This window comes from Anopheles gambiae, chromosome 2 (assembly GCF_943734735.2).
Source record: "Anopheles gambiae chromosome 2, idAnoGambNW_F1_1, whole genome shotgun sequence".
Classification (NCBI taxonomy): Eukaryota; Metazoa; Arthropoda; class Insecta; order Diptera; family Culicidae; genus Anopheles; species Anopheles gambiae.
The window spans coordinates 6,144,634-6,170,504 of NC_064601.1; the positions used below are offsets into that span (position 1 = coordinate 6,144,634).

At 48.9% G+C, this 25,871-nt stretch overlaps 4 protein-coding genes across 5 annotated transcripts; 2 read left to right on the forward strand and 2 right to left on the reverse strand.

Moving 5' to 3' along the window:
* Positions 1 to 341: 341 nt before the first annotated feature.
* On the forward strand, positions 342 to 1,676 carry LOC1281608 (GS homeobox 1). The gene has a single exon (XM_321553.3). The coding sequence runs from the start codon at positions 481 to 483 to the stop codon at positions 1,486 to 1,488; it is 1,008 nt and encodes a 335-aa protein (XP_321553.3). The 5' UTR covers positions 342 to 480; the 3' UTR covers positions 1,489 to 1,676.
* Positions 1,677 to 9,528: 7,852 nt separating this feature from the next.
* Positions 9,529 to 12,694, forward strand: LOC1281607 (prostaglandin E2 receptor EP4 subtype). Its single transcript, XM_321552.3, has 5 exons — positions 9,529 to 10,281; positions 11,319 to 11,535; positions 11,627 to 11,810; positions 11,892 to 12,160; positions 12,242 to 12,694. Exons 1-5 carry the CDS (start codon positions 9,992 to 9,994, stop codon positions 12,494 to 12,496), a joined length of 1,215 nt encoding a protein of 404 aa, XP_321552.3. The 5' UTR covers positions 9,529 to 9,991; the 3' UTR covers positions 12,497 to 12,694.
* Positions 12,695 to 12,763: 69 nt separating this feature from the next.
* On the reverse strand, positions 12,764 to 19,769 carry LOC1281606 (uncharacterized). The gene is made up of 5 exons (XM_321550.2): positions 18,829 to 19,769; positions 16,620 to 16,955; positions 16,012 to 16,526; positions 15,228 to 15,950; positions 12,764 to 15,153 (listed from the first exon to the last, which is right to left on the reverse strand). The coding sequence occupies exons 1-5, from the start codon at positions 18,890 to 18,892 to the stop codon at positions 14,701 to 14,703; spliced, it is 2,091 nt and encodes a 696-aa protein (XP_321550.2). The 5' UTR covers positions 18,893 to 19,769; the 3' UTR covers positions 12,764 to 14,700.
* A 418-nt stretch (positions 19,770 to 20,187) lies between these two features.
* Positions 20,188 to 25,871, reverse strand: LOC1281605 (glycerol kinase). Of its 2 annotated transcripts, XM_061649657.1 has the most exons (11): positions 25,753 to 25,865; positions 24,851 to 25,219; positions 24,505 to 24,763; positions 23,893 to 24,437; positions 23,645 to 23,809; positions 23,091 to 23,182; positions 21,925 to 22,038; positions 21,755 to 21,846; positions 21,522 to 21,618; positions 21,135 to 21,280; positions 20,188 to 21,056 (listed from the first exon to the last, which is right to left on the reverse strand). In XM_061649657.1, the coding sequence occupies exons 2-11, from the start codon at positions 24,917 to 24,919 to the stop codon at positions 20,968 to 20,970; spliced, it is 1,668 nt and encodes a 555-aa protein (XP_061505641.1). In that variant the 5' UTR covers positions 24,920 to 25,219; positions 25,753 to 25,865; the 3' UTR covers positions 20,188 to 20,967. The 2 variants fall into 2 exon arrangements, with proteins under 2 accessions (XP_061505641.1, XP_321549.2); XM_321549.4 differs by having other exon boundaries at positions 24,851 to 25,871.

The following is a 25,871-nucleotide window of genomic DNA, read 5'->3' on the forward strand; positions in this document are numbered from 1 at the left end:
ATGGGGAAGGGATCAAAACCATCGACCATCTGTTAAACTGGTAGGTGACGAATCGCTGTTGTATTGCTGATGGGGGAAATGGGCTGCCTTAGTTTCCCTGCTTTGCTACCGGGACCAGGCTCCCTGTCGAGGTTTTCCCTATGCCAGGTATCGCCCTCTACCGTTGTTGACCTATCCCTCATCATGCCATCCTCATCGTTATCCCTCCCGACCAATGGTAGCTTCTGTTCCGAATTAACCGTAGCGTAGGGGAAAAGGACCTTTTTTCTGTTAGCTTTCGGTAGTTTGTGTGTGTGAAGGCCGCCTATAAATACCCTTCCCACCATGGGATCTTCACTGCAGTCTGAGATTTGAGCTAGCGAAGTGAAGTTCTCGTGTGTCCCGGGAACGTGCTTGAGAGTTCCGTCGAACAGTTTCTGTGATCTTCAAACCTCATACCTCAGTGCCTACCCAAAAAACCAGTGAACACAAACAGCGAAAATGTCGCGATCGTTTCTAGTGGACTCGTTAATCAGTGATAAGCCGGCGCCGGTGAAGAAAAGCTTCCCTTACGTGGGACCGTTCACACAACTACCCGTAACACCGCCGGGAGCAGCCGCCCTGCCCTACTCCGCCTGCTACGTTGGCAACTATCTGTTCTCGCTCGGATTACAACAGCAGCAGCAGCAACAGCTCCTCCAACAACATCCCCCGAGTGTGTTTCCCCACGCCGCACTACCTCACACACCCACCAACCAGCCCATTGTGCCGTTCTGGCAAGCGGACCTGAAGCCCGAGCTGTCCCCGAAGCTGTACCAACCGACGGACGTTTCACCGCCGAAGCTATCACCCAAGGAAGACTACTACCGCAAGCTGTACCGGTGCGAGAAGACACCGGAACGGTACGCCCCGTACCTAGCCGTCCGTCCAGTAGAGTCACTGACCAGCGGGAGCAACGTGGCAGCAGCAGCAGCAGGAGCATCAGCCAGTACACCGCCCACCATTCCCTCGGCCAGCCCTTCACCGACGCGCTCCACCGATCTGTCCCAGACGTACACGATCGACGATGAGCTGTCGAGCAAGCGCATCCGTACGGCGTTCACCAGCACGCAGCTGCTCGAGCTGGAGCGCGAGTTTGCCGGCAACATGTACCTGACCCGGTTGCGTCGCATCGAGATCGCCACGCGGCTTCGGCTGTCCGAGAAGCAGGTCAAGATCTGGTTCCAGAACCGGCGCGTTAAGCGCAAGAAGGGTGACGCACCGTTCGGGGCCGAGCTGACCGGTGGAGTGTCATCGCCCGTCGGTGGTAGGAACTCGCCCAAAGAGCAACAGCAACAGCAGCACGGTCAGCATTGTTGCTGTCGAGGATCACACTGCGGTGGTGGTGGTGGATCCGATTCCGAGGATCTACCCCAACGATCAGCAGAAGATCGTACGCATTCTCCCGTCGGCAGTCAGCAGCAGCAGGAAAAGGCGTGGGACTTTAGCAAAGCCTATCCAAGTCATTAGAAGACATGCAGGCGAGGTCGTCAGCCCAGTGATGCGTGTGCGTGTAAATAGTAGCAAGTCGTTGTAGATAAGAGGAGCAGACAGAGATATATATTTTATCTATAAAAGGAACATGTTTTCTCTTTACAAAGAGTTTTGATACGTTGCGATACCAGTTTAGATGTTACAGATCAATAAACACACTTATGTAAAACAAAGCTAATGGAAGGTTGTATTAATTGTAATGGTAAACAGCGGGTTTTCTTATATCACATCTGACTTCACCAAGATATTGTGGTGCTTTTTGTACCAGCATTGGGGTTTGAGGTCTTCTTTTTAACAGAATGAGCCTTTTATGCTGTTGATGTTGAAATGTTTGAAATATTCCTTTATAAATCCTTTGTACTAAGGATAACGTAACTTCCTTCTACCTTGAAGTATAGAGTTCATATTTCATTTCATTTACTAATCCAGTATCCAGTTCCAATGAATTAAGTCTTGAAAGCCTGTATAGGCCGGCATGTCCGCGTAGGACGTTACGCCAAACAGAAGATAGAGTCTATACTATAAATCGCGAAGAGCACTAAAGTCTTTCTCTAGACAATGTAATATAGGCAGAGACATTTGAAGTAAATTTTTGAAGAACATTCAAAATTAAACGGAAATTAAATCTATCATATGTTGCTAAGCTGCAATGACATCGACATCCAACGAATTTTGGACAAAACAGACATAGAACGTTAGTGCTTACGGTATATAAACGAAGCGAATATTTTGTTCCAGATTTGATGAGATGTACGATCATAGATTTTGAGAGATAAAACAAGTTTTTTGTCTAAGAAGTTTGAAGGATTATCCTAATAAAAGATGCAATAACAGCAAACATTAAGAATATGAAGATTCTGTTTAATATGAGAATTGAATCGAATTAAAAACATGTCCAGGAAAACCTAATTCCCCAACCATTTCGAACATCGAATATATATTTAAAAACAATATATATACTCAATTCTCTATCTAACATCAATTCAACAACAAATACATACAATATTTCCAAAAAACCATAACAATATGGTATCTTTAAAACTGCTTACCACGGCATCCCTTCAAACGATTCTTTGCTGTTGCTGCATCAAACCCATACGAGAAATCGACGATTCCGTCAATTTGATACGCATTCTTCCTTCCTAAATATGGTTCGATTTTTGCAAAATCATCCATCAAACAAACAGCCGATCAACTCACATCAAAACCATATTGCTTTGTAAGGTATAATTTTTCGTCAAGAGAGAAAAAACTCCCTTCATTGGCCGCCCTGCCCTAAACGAGTCAATTAGTATCCTATCGAAACTACACGCTTCTAAGGGCGGAAATGATATTTTTCTCCACTTTTCAGTGCAGCACCTTGGCTGAGAAGGGAAGGAAAGCCATGCGAGTCGATTTTAATTTTCACGCTCGTCATCACATTATATCGGGTGCTTCCGGTGCCGTCCGGTGAGTTCCGTCCGTGCCCGGTTTCCATTAAATTTGCCTAAGTTGCTGATTGCAACATTCATATGGTATGGTTTTTTTGGTGTTCGAACATGAAATGAAATCGGAAGAGGATGCTTTCAGCTTTTGCAGTGCCCCAGGTACGGTAAAGTCAATAAGGATCCGGTTTGCCGTTGTTTGTCGATCGATCGCTTTGTCGATGCTAATGAAGTTGCCAATCTTCCGGATTTTCTGCTGCGCCGCAGTAGGTAGGAACAAGCCAGCTAACAACTGCTATTTACAACACCGAACACCATGATAATCACATTTCATTCAAAAACGCTTTCCGTGGACTCCGTGGGTCGTTTTGACGAGTGACGTTTATGACGAAGGGCCACTTTCCGCCAGCCAAGGATCAATTATGTGGGCGAAACTCGGTGTGTAGCAGGCTCAGAGCAGAGCAGAGTCCTTCCGGAGGAACTACACAGTTGAGCGCAGGTCAAGGAAATAGGCGCAGTCATGCGTTAGGAATTGTTGCTTGCCTTTTGTCCATTGTGCTTCGGTGAAGCATCCGATCGGAAGAACCGATCACGAATGGACGGATTACATGCCGGCCGGAGTTGTTGACACAGTGTGAGTGAAGTGAGCCGACGGACGGGTGGTCAATTTTGCCGACGTTAAGCTGCTTACACCGACCGAGGGACTCGGGGTCCAGTGTGCGCACAACCACATCCGGAAGTTCTTGAAAGGAAGATTCGGAAGAGAGCTTCTTTTTAATTTGGAGTGCTTTATTAAAATCTCCGCCACGGGTACCACGGGTTGGATAATGGAATAGAAATAGCAAACAGGTTGGCACACTTTCCACTTACACCGGCCTGGTAACACGTGACCGGGGACGGAGGTGCGGATTAGTGTGGATTGTATTACGCTCACGAACGCTATTACCACGTGGCAGCTGAGATTCTCGGTGTTGCTGTGTGGTCTTTCCATTTTAAATTTGCTGTATGTCCTCGAACTTCATCGAACGATTCAACGGAATAAACGAAGGTCATGGTTATCCTTCCGAATATTTACAAAATGAAGGACGTTAGAGAAGAGTGACAGCTTAAAGTCCGATAAAGGTAACTCATTCATCGAATCTGTCTCCTCTTTCAGCAGCAAGAATTAACCATCGCGGATTCTTGGAAATCGCTGAAAGCAAACATCAATTTATTGAAAATCCTACTCATTTATCATTCCACGCGTCAAGGACCGAACACTTCGAACGCGATAAATTGCGCTATTGAAACGCGCTAAAACGCAATAGGCCTCGCTGTCCCAGCAGGAGCTCCCTTAGCGCAAACGATTAATAGGACGCTGTTGGGCGACACGAAACACGAAGTAAAGCCAAAACAAACACAAGTGCTGCCCCCATTTGCCCCGACGGCCCCGAACACAGTGTCAACAAACCACAAATCAACAAAAAACCGATTGAAACCCCGATCGGTGAAGGAAAAAACCCCTTAATCCAAACCGCAACGACGCACAAAATGGGAATTTAGACCGTGCACTTGGAATGGAACAAACAACGAAAACAACCACAAAAAACCGCTCTCCAAAACAACGCAGCATATCGATTTATCATCAAACGGCCATTCGCCTTCGAGGTGCTTTTCCCCAGGTCACAAACACCGACGGCGGTCGAGTTGGTCAGCGTCGCGTTTGTAGCGTGAGTCCAGAAGACGATCATAAAAAAGGTGTCCACCGGCCACGCGATGTGTAAACAAACATTGCCTCTGTCCTTTGGTTGGCACACACAAAAAAACGCACCTTTGACCAGCAGCAGCAGCATCTTGAAGACCGAAAACACGCGGAGCGCGGCCTCAATTAAAGTGAAATTCGAAGGAATAAACCACCGAAAGCTACCTCGATTCAACCATCGACTCAACAACAACAGAGCAAAACGTGTCCTGAAGCAGGCCATGAAGCGCGACCAGCAACGAAAAGCCAGCCCCACTCCCGCAACCTTGCCGGAGTTATAATTTGTGTTTTGTTTGGTTACTCTGAAGGCAACAAAAAAAGGGGAAGTTAATTTATTATCATTACACCCGCCAATGATCCGGACCCAAGTTCAGCTCGAGACGCTTTTGATCCTTTTGTCGGCGAAAATTCGATCGAAGAAGAGACTGTGCGCAGGAGACACACTGTCTGGCCCGACTCTGGCAAGCGATATTCGTCAATGAATGCTTGGATGCTTGTACACGGAGCGTATCCTTTGCTACTTCTAAACTACCTGCCCGTAAAGCAGCAAACATCGATACAACCGATCGACGACACAAGAGAGGATCGCGCTGTGCTTGATCCTTTTCGCATTGGCACAGGTAGGTTACGCTTTTTTTTTGTTAATTTATTTTCTTTGTTTTCCTACACCCTCAACGCTCAATTGTAAGTGCCTATTCCATTCATGAAAAGTGTCTTCAAGCTTCATTCATCGCTTTTCGGTGCCCGTTGTTCGCGCACCCATTCATGGGCACCCGAGGCACCGCCACAAAAGGCAGACGAATAGAGCTGAGCATTCTCCTGCCCGATGACAATGGACATTCCTGTACATGCCGGTGTGTGTGTGTCCTTTTCTCGCTATTGTCTTCTACCTGTTACATGGCGTAGGAAAGGAGAGTAAAGGACACTTACCTAAGGCGGGCGGACACATGCCGGGCGGAAAATAGCTCAACACACACCCCGACTGACTTTGGCTAACTAGGTGTATCGCGGACCATTAGAAGACAGAGAGGAGACGGCCTCTCCAGCCCCCGGTAGGGTGTCCTTCGATGTCTCCCGGTGCGTCTGGTGCGACACAAACTGCCAGCCCATCCTCACCAGTCACCTCTCAGTGGGACTGAACATAAACCCACACAAGGACACATCCTTGTTCACTTGACTTGGCCGGACTGCCTCCCTGCAGAGTCCCTGGAGCGTTTCTGGAGTGGAGTGTTCTTCTGCTATTGGATTTGAATTTGTCACCACCCGCCGGGAGCCCGGAATGGAATGCCAAGTTTCGATGGAAGCGTCCTGCACCACGGGAAGTCATTGCTGGTGATGTAAAATTTTGGTGACCTGCAGGAATTGTAAGAACCTGAGAGTGGCTTTTGCCGTACTTCAATGTAACGGCGATAATATCGTGGGAACGCATTCGCAAACGGTCGGCGTTGGTACTGTGTGGTAATGTGCATGCAATTTTCAATCGTATTCCCAAAGTGCGGAAGAGAGGACAACCAACCTGAGCGAAACTGCTTCATCATGCACTTTGGTGCTTTGGTTTGTTGCGGACCTGTTGTTGTACTGACTGTTTATCAATGGCAAAGACAATCCATCATCTCCAGGGTAAAAATGCTCAATGTTTGCGGAAAAGTTGCTTTGATAAATCGATCGCTATCGATTATTAATCACTATAAAGAAACGATCAAGCGGGGGACTCACTTTCCAATAGTCATCTTGGGAAGGGAGTACCTTGTCCTCACTTCAAGTAGGCCTTGGGAACGGTTTTTTGCACAAAGATCTGCGCAAAAAAGCGGTCAGGTTCTCGCACAAATTGCTGTCATCCACTTGCAACTTCATCAAGATCAGTTTCGGGATGATCTCTTGTGTCTTCCCAACAGAAAAAAGGACCAATAATTCCCACCGGAGTGATCCGCACGACTTTTACAAATCCGTACTTCCTTCCTAAATGTTGGAATTGCTGCAAAAAACCCCAGGTAAGCCTGCATTCTCCCACGCCAGTCCACTTTTGAGTGATCGGTAGGAGCATCCCGCAAAAAAAGAAAAGTGTCTTCAGTGTAATTATATGCTGTGCTTTTTTTTTTTGACTCCTTTCCAACAGTTTTTCCCTCGTCAAAATGCATTCAAAAAGTATAAAGGACTGCAGTGAGCAGGAAGCTCCTACTGAAAATCGCACCTCAGGAATGTCCGAAAGGTGAATCCCCGAGAAAGGTTTCCACAAAAGACATCCTAATAAGCTTCCAATAGTTCCACCCGTTCCAAAGGCATGGCGATCGCGCCAGGAAGTGGTTGAAGGAACAAAACTGATCACTTTCGATGAAATGTTGCGTCCTCAACTGTCCATTCTACGTGTAACTTCAAATGACACAGCTAAGGGTTTGTGACTGTGTTGAGGTAAGATTTACAACCCCTTTTGCAAGTTGTTACGTCCAGTAGTAACAGCGTGAGATTGTGCGCACATTCGATGGCGTAACAAGGAAGGAATTGATATCTTACGCCCTACAAGCACCCTCGAAAGGATATGTTCAAGACACCAACCAACTCGTTCCTGTGTTACGAATTGTTTATTGCCTTCATCAAGATCACCACAGCAAAGGTGTGCTGGCTGCCAGGCTGCTCACTCTGGACCAAAAAGGGCTCACCACACTCGGAACGATCCTGAGCGCGCTCCGAAACGGCTGGAGATGTTTTCGAAAGCAATTTTCACTCCTCCCCCCAGCCAACCACTCGAGCAGCGTGTCGAAATTAAGCTCTAAATACGTTCTTGCAACGGCCGACACCGGTACGGCACCCGGAACCTTCCGAGGCCGGTGTTCGTTCCGGTCGATTTTCCTCTTCACACCACGGCCGTTTTTTCTTCTTCTGTGGGCTTCTCATGGTCAAACACAACCCAGGACAGCAGGACGGCACGCAGAGCCCTGCTCCAGCCGTGCTTGTTTGTGCCTGCTGCTGCTGCTGCTGCTGCTGCTTACTCACCTTTTGTCGGAAGGAAGAGCAGCGAGCAATAAAAACACGATTTTTGGAAAGCAAGCTCACCGACAAGAACAACAAAAAAAAAAGGTACGCGGCCCTTTTGCTTAATCCAATTAACGATGAAATTAAGATAACAAACAAATTTCATTAAAATTATAAACTGATATCAAATTAAATTGGACACGGTGCGCGCGCGATGGAAGTTCCGCGTGTGTTTGCCGCTTTTGACAGCTCACACGGTGCCGCAGTAAATGGGACGCTTCTGTGTCGGTAACCATGGCAACGCATTTGCCCTCGGGATAGGAGAAAAGGAAGCCCTAGCAGCGCTAGAACGATTACATCGAGATCACTCTTTTCGGGATCGTTTACTGTTTGCTTTTCACAGGCATCCAACAAACGAGTGTAATATCCCGTCCTGGCGGGACTTGTGCTTGTTTACAAGAGCCGGGACTGCGGGCTTTTGTCACCGTGAGCCGTGGTTCGGGAGGGTGTGTTTTTTGTTGTTGTTTGTCCATCCCGTGTGTCAATAGCGATCGGCAAATCGATCACCAGCCTCCTACACGATCGATCGTATCGCTTTTTTTTGTTGAAATCATCCTTTGATAGATGGTGTAATGCACTGAGCCGTTTGTTTGGGTTTGGTTTTTCGGAAGCTCGAAGGAACAAGATGGGAAAAACCAAAATATTTTCATAGCCCCAGAGTTAATCGTATCCTTTCACACGGTTCGTCGGAGTGAGAAGGTCTTTTGATCCTATTTTTTATTGCTGCTGGATTCGATCTGTCTTCAAAGCCAATCAACAGGTACATATACAGTGCTGGGAAGATGTTTTGTACGTGTTTACAGTTTGGTTTAATGTAAAAAAGATTGATAGGGAAGAGGACGTTTTAGAATTCTCATCCAAATTCGATCGATCTATTTGAAGAAAACACGTTTACACTCTTAATGTCACACAACATAAAGACTTTGGTCCGGCCCATTAACAAGTCGTCCTGTGTGCTGTATCTACCGATGAACAATAACAATATTTAATGACAAGGTCGCTACAAAGACCAGCTCCAAAGTGTCTGGCATCATTCGATGGTTTGCTCATTGATGCCAGCGCTACGTGGCTCGATGCCATTATTAATTATAATCAGTTATATCGTATTTTATTGACCTCAACTAATCAACAAAGCAACTCCCGAGCTCCCACCCATCACCCCATTTAGATGCCAACAAGTGTTTCAAGCAGCGAGCTACAAACAACAATCCTGTAACAGCGTGCTACTGCTACTCGTATTGCATTCCTCGCCCGTAAGACCGGAAGCACACCCTAATGCGCTCACTCGGACCACACCCCCTATAGCTTCTTTCCCTTTACAGAAAACAAGAAGCTAACGAAAAAGAAGCTACGTACAAATGATTCTGCATTCCCGGCGTGCCGCGCTCCAGTAACAACACCATCAATGGGCACGATTTCCGTTTTCAGCTCGCGGACCACGCGTCGCCCAAACACTCCCCTCCTGCTAGCGTGTGACTTGTGGGACAAATTGTGCACCAATTTGCACGAAGTACTTAGTCCCACCACCAGCCACCCACCCATCCACCCACCTAAACTGTTCACGTCCACCGACATGGATCGATTTTGCATTCTTATCTTCTACGAAGAGGTGCGTCTCGGTCAGTGTCGCTCGATAATGCATTCGGGTATGGAATTATGGAGAGCAACAGCAACAACAACAACAAAACACTGTAAAACAATAAGCAATGAGAAAGGGGGCAATATGGATGAAGTGAGGTAAAGGTATCGCATTTCAATTTAATTTAAATACAAACGATCAATAAAGCTAGTCCACACGATCATTCTCCTTCTGCCCATCGGCATCATCGGCAACAGTCGGCGTGGTTCTGTCCTGTGTGTTTGCGGTAAACTTCCAGAAGGCATGTGCCCATCCTTGCCACATTAAGTGGTTGTGCCGGGCTAGGAGTAGCTTCTGCCACCTCCCAAAGATTCCCAGCACAAGCGCGATCCATTCGGTGTCCAGCTTACGCGGCTGCAACGCCGAAGAGACGCGCTCAGTAACGCTTCGGGTTTGATGCCGTGCGGTTGCACGAGCTAACGCGAGCTGAATCATCCCCAAAGGGGTATTTGATAGACAAAGTTGAAGACGGTGGAGTCTTCAAGTTGTCTCGAGTGTGTGTGTGTGTGTTACTACAAACAAATCAGCATCATGAACTTTCCCGTGGAATAATAATCAGTCGAACATACGAAGTACGAACAAGTGAAGTGTACTCCGCCAACGATCAAACGTGCGAATACTTCCCTGAACGTAAAGGCATTGGTCATGGCATCGCACAGTTTCCTTCCTGGAGTGTCCGTGAACGGGACGGTTCTGACCAACTATACACAGCTTGCTGCTGCTGCCGGCGCCCTGCTCACCACCATCAGCAATGGTACGGAGGCCGGCGAGCTGGCGGCCAGCAATCGGACGCAACCAAAGCCTGGACCCTCGCTGATGACGCCCTGCATGGTGATAGTGATGCTTTCGTACATTTTCGGCTGCGTTGGGAACCTGATGGCCCTCATCCATCTGTGGCGCAACGTGCGGAACACGAAACATGCGCTAATGCTGAAGTAAGTTCTGCGAAACGGAACGCGGATTAGTTAGTTAATCCACCGAAAGCCAAACGGGAATTAAGTAGTGCTTTACATGCCGGGCACGTTTGCTACGGGAACTGGTTTGCTGCTGTTGCTATCCCCGAGACGGGGCAGACTGAGATCTTTGCAGCAAGCTAAGAAGTGAGAATGTTTCCAAATATCTGGTTAGAATTCTGGTTTTATTCTCCTTGGTTTACAAACTCCAAACAGATAACAGATAACAGTTTGCGAATGAAGCATCTCGCTTGCCCATGACGCCATACACCAGTAGGACACCCCCCGTAGCGATAGCCAATCAAATGTGTGGCGTCTTAACACGTCCAATATCGATGATGGATAGACTCATCAAGCAATGCAAGCAGCAGTGTGTGTTGGGTGCCGCTTTGGCGAGCAGAAAATCAATATCACTGAAGCGATAAACGATTTTATAGCCAATGGCGTTAATGACTCCCATGAAAGAGGGAGTAAAAACACACACACACATCCAGCGGAATGTCCGTAGGAATGTTCCGACCCATTTGGTTGTGTTTGGTAATTAAGGATCACATTACACACCGTTAAGCGTAATCGGTTCCATTTCGGATAAAGCTATTATTATAGGATGTGTAAAAATTGTTTACACTAGCAATCAAAAGTTTGGTGAAAAATGTGATTTTGATCGTGTAAAGGAGGGATGTGATACCATTTTCGGCTATTTAAGCTGAATTGCTGTAGCTTACTTTGATACTGTTGCAACGTAGTTGCTTTCAAGCGCTATTACAGTCGCACTGAGCTGATAGCCGTACACGTAGAGACGAGTGTGTAGTAACTAGTGACAATGCTCGCATGAGGTTCGAATCTCGGATTTGATCGGAGGAAATTAATCGTTTCATTCTGTAATTTCTCTCACTGTTATTATATCTTTCTAATTAACTCAATTTGCCTTCGCGCACGCTTGCTTTTGCTCTCATTTTCATTCCCTTTTCCTGTGCTCCTCCCTCCAATGTGTGCACTTTTACTCTTGCGCTTTTCAGATGTTTACTCACGAACGATCTCATCGGCTTGAGCGGCATGTTTGTCCAGATGTGTTTGCATCTTTACCTTTCGCCCGACGTGGTGCAGGCGAACATTCACAACCTTTGCGTCCTGCGCGTAATTTGGCGTGTATTCGGCATCAGTTCCGGCTGCGTCGCGTTCGTCATGGCCCTGGAACGCTACATAGCGCTGGCGAAACCGTTCTTTTATCATAAGGTAAGAAAGTGAGAGAGAGAGAGAGAAAGTGAGTTCCTTAAATCCTCTAACGGTGTTTGTTGCTGCTGCTCTTTCTTACGGGCCCCCACAGTACGTGACGGATAAGCTGATCCGCAAATCGATCTTTATCCTGTGGGGCATCGGAGCGTTCATAACGTTTCTGCCCCTGTTTGGGTTCGGTGTGTACTTTGACGAACGGAAGCAAACGTGTGTCCGGTACCGGAGCGCCACCGAACCGATCGACGTGGCGTACGCATATTTGTTCTTTGCTGTTGGTAAGCTTTCATTGTGTTCCTGTTGGTTGTTCGGATTCCAATTTGCAAAACCCATTTTGTATACCAATTCCTTCCCATTAGGAACGTTGCTGTGCGTGGGGATCGTGATCTGTAATCTCAGCGTGAGGAAGGTGCTGTACCAATCGCACCGCAAGATGTGCCGCCAGTTTGGTTCGATCAAACCGACCCCCATGCTGAACCGCTCCATGAGCCAAACGCCCAAATCGTCTAGCTTTACCGACTCCAACATCATACGCATGTTTAACGAGCCCACGACGGAGGAAATACGCTTCGCCAAGCTGATGACCGTTCTCAGTGTGTTCTTCATCATCTGCTGGCTTCCACAGATGGTCAGTAAAGGGGTGGATCTACCCAAAAACAGAAGTCCTGCTATTGAAGTCTACCCTTCCCTTTTGGTCTATCTTCCCCAGATCTCAATCATCTTGTTGCAACAGCTCAGCGCTGCCATGAAGCTGAAGCTATCCTGGGTGTTCCGCGTGTCGGACATACTGATACTGGTGCACTTTATGCTCGATCCGTACATCTACGTGCTGCTGAAGAAGAGCCGCCGCAGCGATCTGCGCACCATGATACGCTACATGTTTAGTCGCAACCAGCGGTTCAACATGGTGGATGCCGCCCTATCACCGATGCAGAAATCGACCAACTCATCGCCACTTCCGTAGCCGGTTTTGACAGCAAGGGAAGGAGAGTTTGTGGATTTTTGTCTATGCACAGTTACGAAGCGACGATGTGTCTGTTTGCGACACAAAAACCCCGAGCGGTGACTGACATTTGGGAAACATTTAGATTTTAAGAGTTGCGTTAAAGACATTGAAAATAAATCACTTACTAGAACAGTTCAGTGTGGACTTTTAGTAAATGTGAAATATCTTGCCGATCGTTTGATGATGAAACCCTAAAAACAAAAGGAAAGAAAACCAAGATCAGCATTGTTTGCTACACTCGTCTAATATCTTTATTTCAATGTAAATATTATCACTAGGATACTTCACCTTTGGAGAAATAGTTCGTCACTACGTTTTTGTTTTGCTTCAATAAACCGGAACCACGACCATAATGGAGTTGGATATCAGTTTGTTTGTTTTCTATGCCAGGTAAGGTGGTAGGTAGCCTTTGCCAGAAAACACAAACAAAATCGTTAACCCAAACCCCATAACAAGACGATTTCGGTAGTGCAATTTGCATAACTCCGAAACGAGCACACTAAAGCGCCCGAAGTTATGCAGCACGCAACACAAAAGTCGTCTTTTATGGCTTGGAGAACGATTTTGTTTGTATGGCCTGTTTTTCTGTAGACTCAAACCATCCTATTCGAACGTGTTTAAGGGATATTGGAAAGAATAGTTCAACACGTTTCGCTTGTCACACACGCACCATGGCCTGGCTGGCACCAAACAGTATATCCTAAAGTACGGTGTAACGGTATCCTGCTACAAATTGGTTCAAACTGGAGAAACAAGTTATAGGAGTACAAAGTCTGAATATTTTTGTGTGTGTGTGTGTGAGTGGGTGTGAGTTTTAGTTTTGCTTCACAAAGGTGCGTATTTGAGAGATTCGCTAAGTACAACATTACGCTCTATGATTAGGACTGCTGAAATGGATTACGTGAAACGGTGGCGCTGGCTGACTGAGCCTCTCCAGTGCCGAGACCAGTTGTAGTATGGGTATCTAGTATAATTTGATATATTCGATTAAGACGGTCGTTTGTTTTTTCACAATCTTGATTGCAGAATTGGTTTTCCTCGCGCACCTCAAAGTGTTATCGCCTCCACGGGGAGCAAGACGCTTCGTTTCATGTTCTTCTCAACTCCAATGATTGGGGAAGTCTGCTACTGTTACACCAACGCCAACGCTCGTGTTAGAATATCGTTTGTACTATCAGTGGCAACGCACCAATAAAAGAAAACTTTACCACTTTACTGGTTTTGTGTTATCCGCTGCAACTCCGACATGCTGCCAGTAGCAGCTACCTGATCAAAAGGTTTCACTGGAGGACCTGCGATTCTGTGTGGAGTGTTGTTTGGAAGGTGTCAATTTCTACCATCGTTCGGCGCTCTACTCCCGCCAGCCTTAGCCTCACAGTAATGGATGTGGATAAAAACTGCTCTACTAGACAGTGTGCGCTCTTTACAGAGACTCGTTCACTACTAAAGGTGTGTCCAAACATGTTCCTTCCCCTTTTCTGGTATAATATTGCTTAAAACCCGTCACCGAACGTGGGTGAAGTGTGCTTGCACTGATAGGTGATGGAGAAATCACATTGCTCTTTCCTTAATGCGTGTCTCAAGAGGAGATGTTAGAGAAAAGGTTGTTCGAAACTATGTACAGTTTAAAACAGACGCTATGGTTCAATCAAACTATGGGAGAAAAAAACAAAAGCAAACTGTTTAAAAAATGTTTAGCTTAAGTTCCAAATTTTCAGCTTTAAAGAATCCAATTTCACTTGACTTTTCTGTAGGCCCAAAAGAGTTTGTGCTAACTCCACATCCCCTTGCTCTAAATACTTGCACTCTCTTGCGCATCAATTTGAATATGTTTAAATGGTTCCCGCTTAGTGCTGAAAAAGGATATTAGCTCTGGCGCATATTTGCAAATGCAATTTGCTAGCGAAGCGACCATTTGATAACGATCGGCAAAACGAACTACGCTACTACAACTTTTTTTTTATCACAAACAAAGAGCCGCCGGCCTATCTATCTGCGATGATCTAAGATCAAAACCCCGCCGGCGGCTAAAAAGCATATCGCCCTGTCAAAACTACGAGGAATATCGTGCTTGATATGGTTCCTTTGTTTCCAATTTCCTTAGTCTCCTGCGATCGAGTTGCGACAATTCCAATAAAAACACAAATGCTCGGCCCAAGGTTTTAGTTGCTGATTGTGCTGATGCAGTCCGCGTTCTTCGTTTCGTGCAGATGGTACGCGCCGAGATCGATGCTCGATTCCCACGACATGGGCATGTTGGTGGTGCCGATAAAGTTACTGTAAAAGAGGGGCTGCTGCTGCTGCTGCTGCTGCTGCTCCTCGGTGATGGAAGCGGTGGAGAACTTGCGTGGCAGGGTGGCCACCGTCGCACCCTTACTCATAGGGCAGACGGTAGCGTTCGGGCTGATGACAGTGGACCCACTGTTGGAAGCACATAGCAACGGTATCGTATCGGTGCACAGGTTGGCCTGTGACGCGTCATTATCTCCACCGGGGCCGACGGTACCGTTGAGCGATTCGCCGCACGATCCTGCCTGCTGGCTGTCGAGCGTTTTCTCCATCGTGGAGCTCACGTACGGACACACGTTGGAGGAACGCACCAGCATGCACCAGTTCTGCCAGAGAAAAAGAACCGTTCGATAAGAATCGACCACGGGCTAGCACTCCGTGCGTCCATCCCGGCACTCACCAGTATGTTGAAGCAGATGGCAAATATCACCGGCATCACGCAGGAATGCACGTTCTCGAGCGCAATCACCTCCAGGAACCAGCACACCGAGAAGATTGGCTGGAAGAACAGCCCGAACTTGATCGCCCGCTTGAACTCGGTAAAGTCCTGCACGTCCGACGCCATGCTCGGCGTGGTCAGCTCGGCCAGCGACAGCTGCCCGAGATCGATGCGCGTATCGTACGAGCAGTCGAACGACCGTTTCGCCGCATTCATCGCGTACTGACTGACGGCGCCGGTGCCGCACTGAAGACCGGGGGTGAACGGCACCACCACACCACCGCCCGCCGCCGTGACGGGCTGGGGCAGCGTCACCACCGAATGGCGATTGGCACAGTCGGCATACTCCTGGCAGCAGATGGGACGATCCTGCTTCACCTGCTCGAGCTGCGGGTAGCTGTTGCTGCGGCACACCATCGCCATATTGACGCCGGCCAGCGACGGCAACCGCGGATAGATGATGTCGTTGCACTTGGACGTCGTTTCGATGATGCTCTCGATGCTTTCGCACAGCAGCTCCGTCTGCTTGGTGGAGATGCGCTTCAGGCTGAGCGTCCCCAGCACGGTGGTCAGTATGATCAGGAACGAGATCGGCACCATGAAGCTCACGATCATGCCCTTCTGGATCGACATCCAGCAGTACCGCTGCACCTCGAACCGATCAATCGAGGAAGCGTACGAGAACTGGATTGAGAAGAAGACGGTTAGAACCTTCGCAAGAGGACGCACCTTCAACCGAACCTACCAGCACGTACACCGCCGGAATGCCGTACCCCATCAGGTAGTGGTACTTCAGCTTCGGCGTACACTCGTTCGCGATCAGATCGTAGATCACGTAGATGTAGATGAAGCACCAGATGCTCGTGCTCAGGTGCAGATAGTGCAGCAGCAGCGCGATCAGCTCGCAGCGGATCACGTTCCGGGTCGCCTGCACGCCCAAAATGAACGACAGATTGGACGCGATCAGCGCCAGCAGCAGATTCAAACAGATCGGATAGAACGCGTTGAAGTGGCGCAGCCGGCGATTGCGCAGAAACAGTATGATGATGGTCAGTATCTGGGGCGCCAGGGCAAACACTGCCCCGATCACGATCACGTTGCCGCCGAGATCCTTGCGCAGATTGCCATTGGTGCCGTAGTAGATGTACATGATGTTGTCGATAAAGTCGTGCCCCTTCATGTCGTTGTTCAGGTTGTCGAACGAGCTCTCGTCGTCCGTCGTGTGTGCTTGGGGCGATTTGCGCAGCGACTTCGAGGAATCTAGCAAATGGAACGGGGCAAGAAGCAGTTCCTATTACATCCCTGGAATTCACCCCAAATTTCCACTCCACTCAGAAAATACTTCATACTTACACACTTTGATCACATTCTCCTCCCCGGGATAGTGGTTCCGCTTCATCGTGCTCTTGTTGATGAAGGAGGCGTAGATTTTGTCCGGATCGGGAAAGATGTCCGGGGGGCGCGTTACCTCCCCAGCCGCTGCGGCCCGGACCGGATTGCCGGCCGTTTCCTCCGGTATCGGTAGCCCACCGAGCGTCATGCCCGTCTCGTAGTCGGCCGTTTTGGTGCCACCGTCGTAGTCGTAGTAGATCGGCTCCATGATATCACCGGCCGGGCGGGTAAAGTTGATAAAGTCGTTGATAAACTTCGTCTCGTAGTTGGCGAACTTGGCCCGTATGCCTTCACATTCTGGGAATGGGAAGGAAAAAAAATGATTTCAGCGATTACACACACACACACAGACAGGAAGCAGATCACGATTATAGAAAGCATAAAGAGGACCTCCTCTTCACGGGTTGTTAAGCTGCGTCGGTTCGGTAACAGCTCTGCAAAAGTTCCTAAATGACGTCATGAGCCATGTGGGAATTCGGTAGGAACATCCAGCGTGCATAATTTGTAAGAAAAGAGTGGGAAGCTTCAACCGATTCTGTCTGAATCATCCACAAAAAGGAATTTAAAAAAAACTGCTGCATTCCAACGGTGTCATCCACAGCCGGGTCTCGACCGCTTTTATCTTGCTTCATTTATTATTGAATATCCTCTGGCGTGACAATGCTCCCGTACAGCACAGCACAAGCCACGGACATAAATTGCATTGCAATCTCGCCCACGTTCGGAGGACTAGGCAGCCTTTCTCCCTCCAACATGCTTCTGGCTACTCATTGCAATTATACTCCCGATAAAGTGCATTATTGTTGAGTGCATTCCAAAAATATCCCACAAAGAACGGGGCCGCCAGAAGGAACTGGGCAAAGGAAAGGAACACAAAAACGCAAATGTGCTTCCTATTCTCGAGGCTACGTTCGGTGGCTCTGTTCTCGACTGTGACACAATTGTTCTTCCCTCCCACCCAATTGTCCTCGCTTCTTGTTGGAGGACTCTCTTTCTTCGTACCCTTCATTCATGCATTCATTCATGCTTCACTAGGACGAAGGACGACATTTCCTGCGGGGCCTGGAAGTGCTGCGACATTCAAGTGTCTTGGCGCGCGTCGCATCCTTCTTTTTTCACTCCTGCGGGGGCTTTAGCAGCGTAAGCGCAATCTGCTTCAAAGGATGCTCTCCTGCCGCTCCATTGACGCAGGCTGTCAAAGGACCAGTTGTGGCGCGTTATGGAGCATACTCCTGTACAGTAGGGGACAATCGAAACCCAACGATGGTTCCCAGGGCTACAAGAGCGTTTCGAGTGCCGCTCAGTTAATGTGTAACACTTGTCACGTACCCAGAGTTTGTGGTAGTATGCCCCAAGGATATTGGGTGGTTTTGCAGGTGTTTTCCATACAGCACACCTGCTACACTGCAGTAAGGATTGCGTTAAAACGACATTCAAACCGGAAAAACATATTTGTCGTGTGAGTCCATCGTTGCGTCCACTTTCAGCCTGCCGCAGAAAGGCGACGACCCACTTGAGCCTGACCCACTTTAGTGGGAAGAAGAGGACGCAAGCAAACCACCAACACGCGCTCGTGCGAAAATTGATCAAACACGGCGCAACCCGCGCATAACCACCGTTGCCGTTGCCGGTCAGTTCGAGTTGGCTTGTAAATTCTAATTTTGTATGTTTTATATATTACACCCCAAAAACGGGAAATTGATTTTTTTTCTGAGTGGCGCTTTCCGCAACCGCGAACTACACGAAATGACTGGCGCAAAGTTGAAGCACACGGACCCGTGTGGGGAATTTTCCGGAGGGGATGCCGTTTATTGCGTAGACACCATTAAACCCCTCAGGCCCCCGGGTTGGCACTCACCCCCCCCCCCCCCCTCGCAAGTCAAAACGGTTAAGTGTTTTGTTGCCCCGTAAAGCTATGACACATCTAGCAGGCTGTGGCGGGTGATAGCGCGAATCGTGATGACAACTCACAGACAGCCCAAGACGACGGAACCAGAAAGGAAGCAACAAGAGCATTCGGTTCGGTTCGGTTCGTGCCTGGCTGTGGAAATCCGCTGTGGCGGCGGCGGTGGTTGTTACTTATGCATGCAAATTGAATCCAGTTGATTTCAGCACCTCCACCAACACCTCCAATGATTACAATCTCGTGCCTTGGCCCTACTGTACTCACGTAGTCGGCCGGAAAATTGAACCACCAGCAACAGCAGCACCGGAAACAGAATCCTTGACAACATGGTGATGATGATGATGCTGAGGCTGATGTCTGCCGTAGGTAGAGCCCAGATCCCGGATGAAGGTGTACGCTTACACACAGGAACGCTAGATTAGATGTGGTGCGGGATAGATAGGAAGTCGCAGAGTTCTTCCACCCTGCGAGTAGGATTCAATTAAAAACACCAGCTATCGGTCGGTTCACATCTCACAATCACTCTCGGCTTCATCAACGTACTACTCGATAGAACAGCCACACACGCATACACAGAGACACGCTAAACACTCGCTTTATCCTATAGTAAACACATCAACTAGTGAACACACTACTGCGCCTGCTACTTGGAAGACCAGGACCAGAAATACGGCAGACGACACCGCGCGCGCGTCCTCACCGCCTGCTGTTCTTCAGGTTTTGGGCAAGCAGGTTTTCAGGTCATCAGACTCTCCCCGGTCCATCGATACAACAAAACAGTGCCCCGAGAGTGCCTCCACCAGGCTAGGTCATTTTCCCGCACGCGATACGCATAATCGATACTGGCAGGCAGGTTCTGGCAAGGTCCCTGGGTCTGGGAATCCTGGGGGTTAGGATGCTCCCAACAACAACAAAAAAGCGTTTATCACATTAGCACGCCTCACAAACCACAGCTCCGACTAGTGCACTAAAGCCGTCGTCCACACGGGGTGGTGATAAATTTTCATCTTATCCTTGTGCACCGCGTTGCCGTTCCTCTTCAAGTGTGTGCTTTTTCATCGTTATCCTCCACTCTCACTCACACACGGCAGGCAACACCAAAGGAATGGGCCCGACCGCCCCACAAAACGTTTTGCACCGACGTTAACGCGAGCGACCGCTTCGCTACCCGTACGATTGCCGACTGTTCTTCTGCTCCGTTCGGGACCGACGATGAGTTCCCTCCCAGTGCTTTTGCTTTTGCTGACTAACTGAACATACTTCCGGTTTTCCGTTCGCACACAACCAATGTGAGGTGCGCTCTTGTAGTGGTGTAAAGGATGTAGTACATACACACACACACTCAGTACTCACTGGAGCAGGCTGCCACCAGCCAGAAACCATGCGTCTCCATCGCAACCGCGACCAGTGCCAATCGGGCGCGCGTGAGCACTCTTCCCCCACGGAGTGCGAGCAGCGAGCGGTGGTGAGCGACTCACACACAGCGACACTCACAGACCGGTACCGTGTCCGATAAGAGTTACAGTGCGTGATGCAAAAAAGTCCACAGTGGTGGACTTTTAATATTCCTCCAAAATTTTCTTTTGAATCTTAATTACAGCGCAGTATCAAAAGAGCAAACTGTTCTTCATTTATGCTATTTGATTTATTAACTTTGAAAACATTTTTTTATATAATACAATAGGCCTCTCAACACACTTTGTTTGTGTGTTTTGTTTCGTAAAGTACCTCGAAGAGGAGGAAAAAAGCACTATCTAAACAACCCATAAATAACAATTAAAAAAAAAAAACAACCTTCCGCTACTCCAAAAACAACATCGTTGCCGTAACAAACAAATCTACGCTAATTCTGCTGCCACATTGGAATCTAGCTCGTTTCTAGCTAATAATGTACGTCTGCCTCTGACTGGTTTGCGGTTATCACTATTAATATCTAAAGATCGCGCGTCCCTGCTACCCCTCCCTCCCTCCCACATTAAGCACACGTTTTGGAATATATATGTGTCGATTGTTGAGCGAATCATTTGTCACAGCAACCTACTGTGTCTCTCTGTTACTTTCTTACCCACTGAGTGAGTGGGTACACGTTAAAGTACATTCTACGGAACAAAAGGGATGTCAAAAGTAGCACCTTTTGAGAACGGGCTTTGTTTTGCCATACAAACTTTTTCCTGAGTAGCTTTCAACAACAGCAGCAACGATTTGCAAGTTCGTTGCAGCATCTAAGCTAGCTATAGCACCTGGGCACGCGCTTTGGCCATTGTGGCCCTGTCTTTTATCGCGACGAATGTGTACGGAACGTATCCGAAACTGGATTGTTAACGGGTTTAACAGACTAGTTGAAAGCAGGTCGACATACGCCTGCTCGTTGTATGTCGCCTTTGTGCCGGTCGATGCACCTAATCACCGCCGTTGCGAGTGAACCAACATCAGGAAGGTCGCGGCCAGGAACAGACCGGCCGGTATCGAGGCAAGCAAGCTGTAGCGTTCGTCTGCAAATTTAAAAGAAAGAATCCACAAATTAGTGACCACCATTGATGCCGAAAACTGCCCGCCAATTGTCCACTTACCCGTCATTGCTTCACTCTTCTTCGAAACTGCCCAGCCCAAACTTCGCTGAACTGCCATTTTCCACTTGGTGTACCGAGCGTTCCGTTCCTCCTCGGTGGTGGTTGGAAGGAATGTTTCATGGTGCGATTGAACACCTGCGTAGCCACTGCCAAAAGAACACAAAAAAACACACGCGCATAATGCCGCTCATTATCTAGCTCAAGTGTTGTTGCCAAAAAAGAAAGAAAGAGGGAAAACAGCAGCAACAAAGCACGCAACTATCGGGAAACTCAATAACAATTCCATCACTAAGGTTTTATCTTTATCGAGCAGTAGGCAGTGATGGTGGGAAAATAATTATTCCGCTTTACTTAGATAAACGCACACACACGCAGTCATTCACTTACCGGATTTCCGCCTCCAGCTTGTACAGATCCACCCCGTTCGCCTGTGCAGCGGCCATCGCCGTCCCGAGAGCAGCCGGTTCGTGCACCTCCGTCCTCACTGCCGGTTACAAACAAAATGATAGAGCGTTGAGCGATGGTAGTGCGCCGATCGTTCGTGGAGGGCGGCGGCACACGACAGATAATACGTAACAACCCGTCGTGTCCCGCGAGAGCTTGCTCGCTCGTCTACTTACACACAGGAATGCCGCTCAGATCCGCCTGCAGCTGCATTAGAAGGCTGTTGCTCGCCATGATACCGTCCGTGTGGAGCTTGTTAAGGTTTATGCTGTAAAATAGGCAACGAAAGGAACATTCATAAGACGGTGGTAATGCAGCACTTTGCTCCTCGAACGCACACACTTACCCGCAGTCCTTCTTCATCGCCTCGATAATGTCGCGCGTCTGGAAGCAGACCGCCTCCAAGGCGGCCCGCACGAAATGATGCTTGGTAGTGAAACTGGTCAAACCACAAAATATGCTGCAAATATGGGAACCACCGACCAAAGCAACCATCAGATATTGAGCGAATCGTGATCGTAATAATGAACGAGTATGAGAGAGTGAGCACTAGTAAAAAGTGGGCAGCACGAGCGACTGTGTACATGAAAGCTATCATTAAGCTGACTTAAGAAGAGCAAAAACAAAAATCCCCCACTACAACCCGACAAAGGGCACACAGCACGATCAAGTCGTGTAGAAAAACCCACGACTCAACACCCGTGGGGGGGAACCACACATACATAGGGGCTGTGGGGCCCTGTGCTAATCGATCGGCGTTGGTTTGGTGTGGTTTGGTCTCGTGACGGTTTCGTTTACGGAAGCACGAAACGTGTCTGGGGCTTGGCTTCGAAGCACCGAGCGCAACCTTTAGTAGCCAACCGCCCTCCCCTGTTGCACCTCCGGCGCTGTCACCAACGTTCGCTTTAAGATCGCTTTAACCTTAAGCAGGAATAAAAATAGTCAATCACGAAACGGGGAAAACATCACGCAATCCTGCGCTAGCGTCATCTCACCCTCATCGGACGTGCGCGACTACATCGTTAGCGCAAGGTTTTGTGTGCGCGATCGTTACAGTCTGTCGCTAACATACATTAAATTGTAACGAAATTCTTGCTTCTTCATGCGTCACATATTTTAATACACACAAAACCAAAAAAAATCCCCAAAAAAACGGTCTAACATCTTGCGCTTTTCCCAACGGTAATTATTATCTTCCGCGTGTCTTGCCCGCGGTATTGCTGGTGCTGCTATCTTAATAAGAGAGTGGTACCGCATTTACAACCTAACACTGTGGGCAATATATTGATGGTTCGTGCGATTGACACTTGACGGCGTCAATTTGCCAAGCCCAACATCACCCTCTCTCCTCCTTCTTCTTCCGGAGCTCATCATTCGCTTTTAATCTAACTCAACCTTTAATGCGCTTGATAACGGGGAACGTGAATTTATGAGTGGAACGTGGGGTGAGAACGAACGAACGGAAAAAAACAAAAAAAACAAACAAACAAAACGACACACGACGACACCTACCCTCGCGCGTCCTTTCGCCAGTAGGGGGCGTACAGGCCGGTGAATGCAGGTACAAAGTAGACATCGCCCGTCGATGACACGCTGCCAGCGATCTGCAAAAAAAGGGACAAAGTCGTTAGAAATCACACAAGTCGTAATTATTAGAGCACGAGGAGTGGAATATTTCATCAAACATTTTGCTAACACACGTACACAATTGTCTTACAAATAATAGGGAAAGATGCAAAACAGCGCACTGGTTTGCTATACGACCTATTGCACATTGTAAAGCTGTAATCACACTGATAACTCCCCGATAGAACGACATCAAAGGCACACCACAAATTACTTTACCAACGTCTTTTGATCTTGGTGCTGTACTCAGTGTACTCAGCACTAAATTAACATGGTCTAATAAGCGCTCGCTTCATCCATCTTGAAATTGTCTTTGTCACACTAATAAAGCACGATCGTTGGACGAACACCATCACCACCATCATCACCAGAACACCACCACTCACAGAAGCGTCGCCTACTGTTACTGCACCAACATCACTCGCGCGTCACACACTTACCTCTTCGGAATCTTTAATGTCCTTGATGATTTTCAGGTTGTCGCGCAGCCAGTTCATGGCCACGCCGGCGACCGCTACCGAACCTTCCAGCGCGTAGATCGGTGGCGCGTTTCGTCCCATCTGGTACGCCACCGTCGTCACCAGGCCGTGTGTGGATTGAACGCACTACAGAAGAAAAAAGGGAACGAAACCAACGTTATCACATTATCAGCCACACCTCAACCGTGGGACCAGCCATCGCAACCTACCCTAGTGCCCGTGTTGTACAGCAGAAAGCATCCCTTGCGGTACGTGTTCTTCGCCTGGCCCTCCTTCAAGCACCGCTGCCCGACCAAGCTCGCCTGCTGGTTGCCCAGGATCGCGCTGATCGGTATGCCGTCCAGCACGCTGCTATCCTTCACCTTGCCGTAAATCTCGGACGAGCTGCGTATCTCCGGCAGCATGTCCGGATGCACCGAGAACGTTTTTGTCAGCAGCGGATCCCAGTGCAGCGTCTCGATGTTCATCAGCAGCGTGCGCGACGCGTTCGTTACGTCCGTCACGAACGCGCCGCCCTGCGGCCCACCGGTCAGATTCCACACCAGCCACGTGTCGATCGTGCCGGCATAGCAGCGCCGCTCCCGGCACGCCTTCCGCACCGCCACCACGTTGTCCTTCAGCCAGTTCAGCTTGAGGGCGGAGAAGTACGGCGAGATCGGCAGCCCGGACAGCGCACGGAAGTGGTTGTGGTTTTGCTCCGGCAGGCGGGCCAACACCCGGTCCACCGTTTTGTCCGTGCGTATATCGTTCCATACTGCAACGAAAAGGGGGATTTGAAATGAAATCGTTGCTTTATTGGTGCGCCTTCCTTCGCCTCTTACCGATGGCATTGTAAAGCGGTTCGCCCGTGTTCTTGTCCCACACGACGGTCGTCTCGCGCTGGTTCGTGATACCGATGGCAGCGATATCCTTCACGAGAAAGCCGAGCTTTTCCACCTGATGGCATGCCTCGACCGCGCAGAGCCGTACCGCTTCCAACACCTCCACCGGGTTGTGCTCCGTCCAGCCATCGCGCGGCACTATCTGCGTAATGCGGATCTGGTGCGATGCAATCTCCTCGAACTCGGGCAATTTGAAGATCTGCAGAAGGAGGGGAAAGCAAATGTAATCGCAGAACGTGTCTCAAGAGATGTTGAATGGATTGAGGTTCGGCGCTCTTCTGCTTACCACAAATCGCACACTGTTGGTGCCCGCATCGATCACACCGATCAGCTTGCTGCGCTCCAAGGAGGCCATGCCGTCGTCGCTGTTTGTGTCCGAATCACTACTGTCTAGTGTGCCGCTTCTTTCGCCTTCTCTCTGTCTCTCTCTCTCTCTCTCTTTCTCTCGGTAGAGCTGTGTCTCGTCCGGTCGGTCACCTCGCACACCGTATCGGCAGTTCTAGCACACACAAACGCGTTATGTATCGACCACCGCTTCTGCTCGTCTGTGCGCACGTTGCATAATGTCACTCTCCGACGACGACGACGGCGACGTTGCTCCTCCGCGTGCTGCACGTGCCGTGTTGTGCCGAAGAACCCTGCCAAGAAGGTGTGTCTGTCGAGTGTAGGAAACTTATCATCACCTCGTCCACATTATCATGATGATGCACCGCACTGCTCAACCGAGGCGACCGTGCCGCATGTCCGCGCTAGACTGAGCTGAGTCAGCTTGCTCGCGAAAACGACATTCCTTCAGTGCAAAAACCGGCCGCGTAATCGAAACAAACACATGTCACCCGTACCTTCCCCTTCTACCGTCTGCACTGATCGGCCGTCGCACTAGCGGCAACCCAAATCCCAAACCGGCTTGGCGCGCTCAACCGAAGATCGTGACGGTTTTATCACCTTTCCTCCCCTCCCTAAGCAAACACTAACACACACACACAGTTTTGGCGGTGCGACGGTACAGACACACTGCAATGACGTGTTGACCACCACCGACATCACCGATTATCGCAGCAGCCGCCGTCGCCGGTTCCGGTTTTTGCCGCAATAATGCCGACGGCCAGACAAGCAGGCAGGCAGGCAGAGAGCGGGCGCCGGATCTCGGTTCCGGGCAAATTGGTTCGGGTTCCACCAGAATCGCACCACGCACGTTGACAGCCACGTTGAGAAAGCCGTGGAAAAGCCCGAAGAAAAACACGCACATACATCACACTCACTGACGCACGCATGTCAAGTACGGGCCAACACAACGGGCCAAGGGC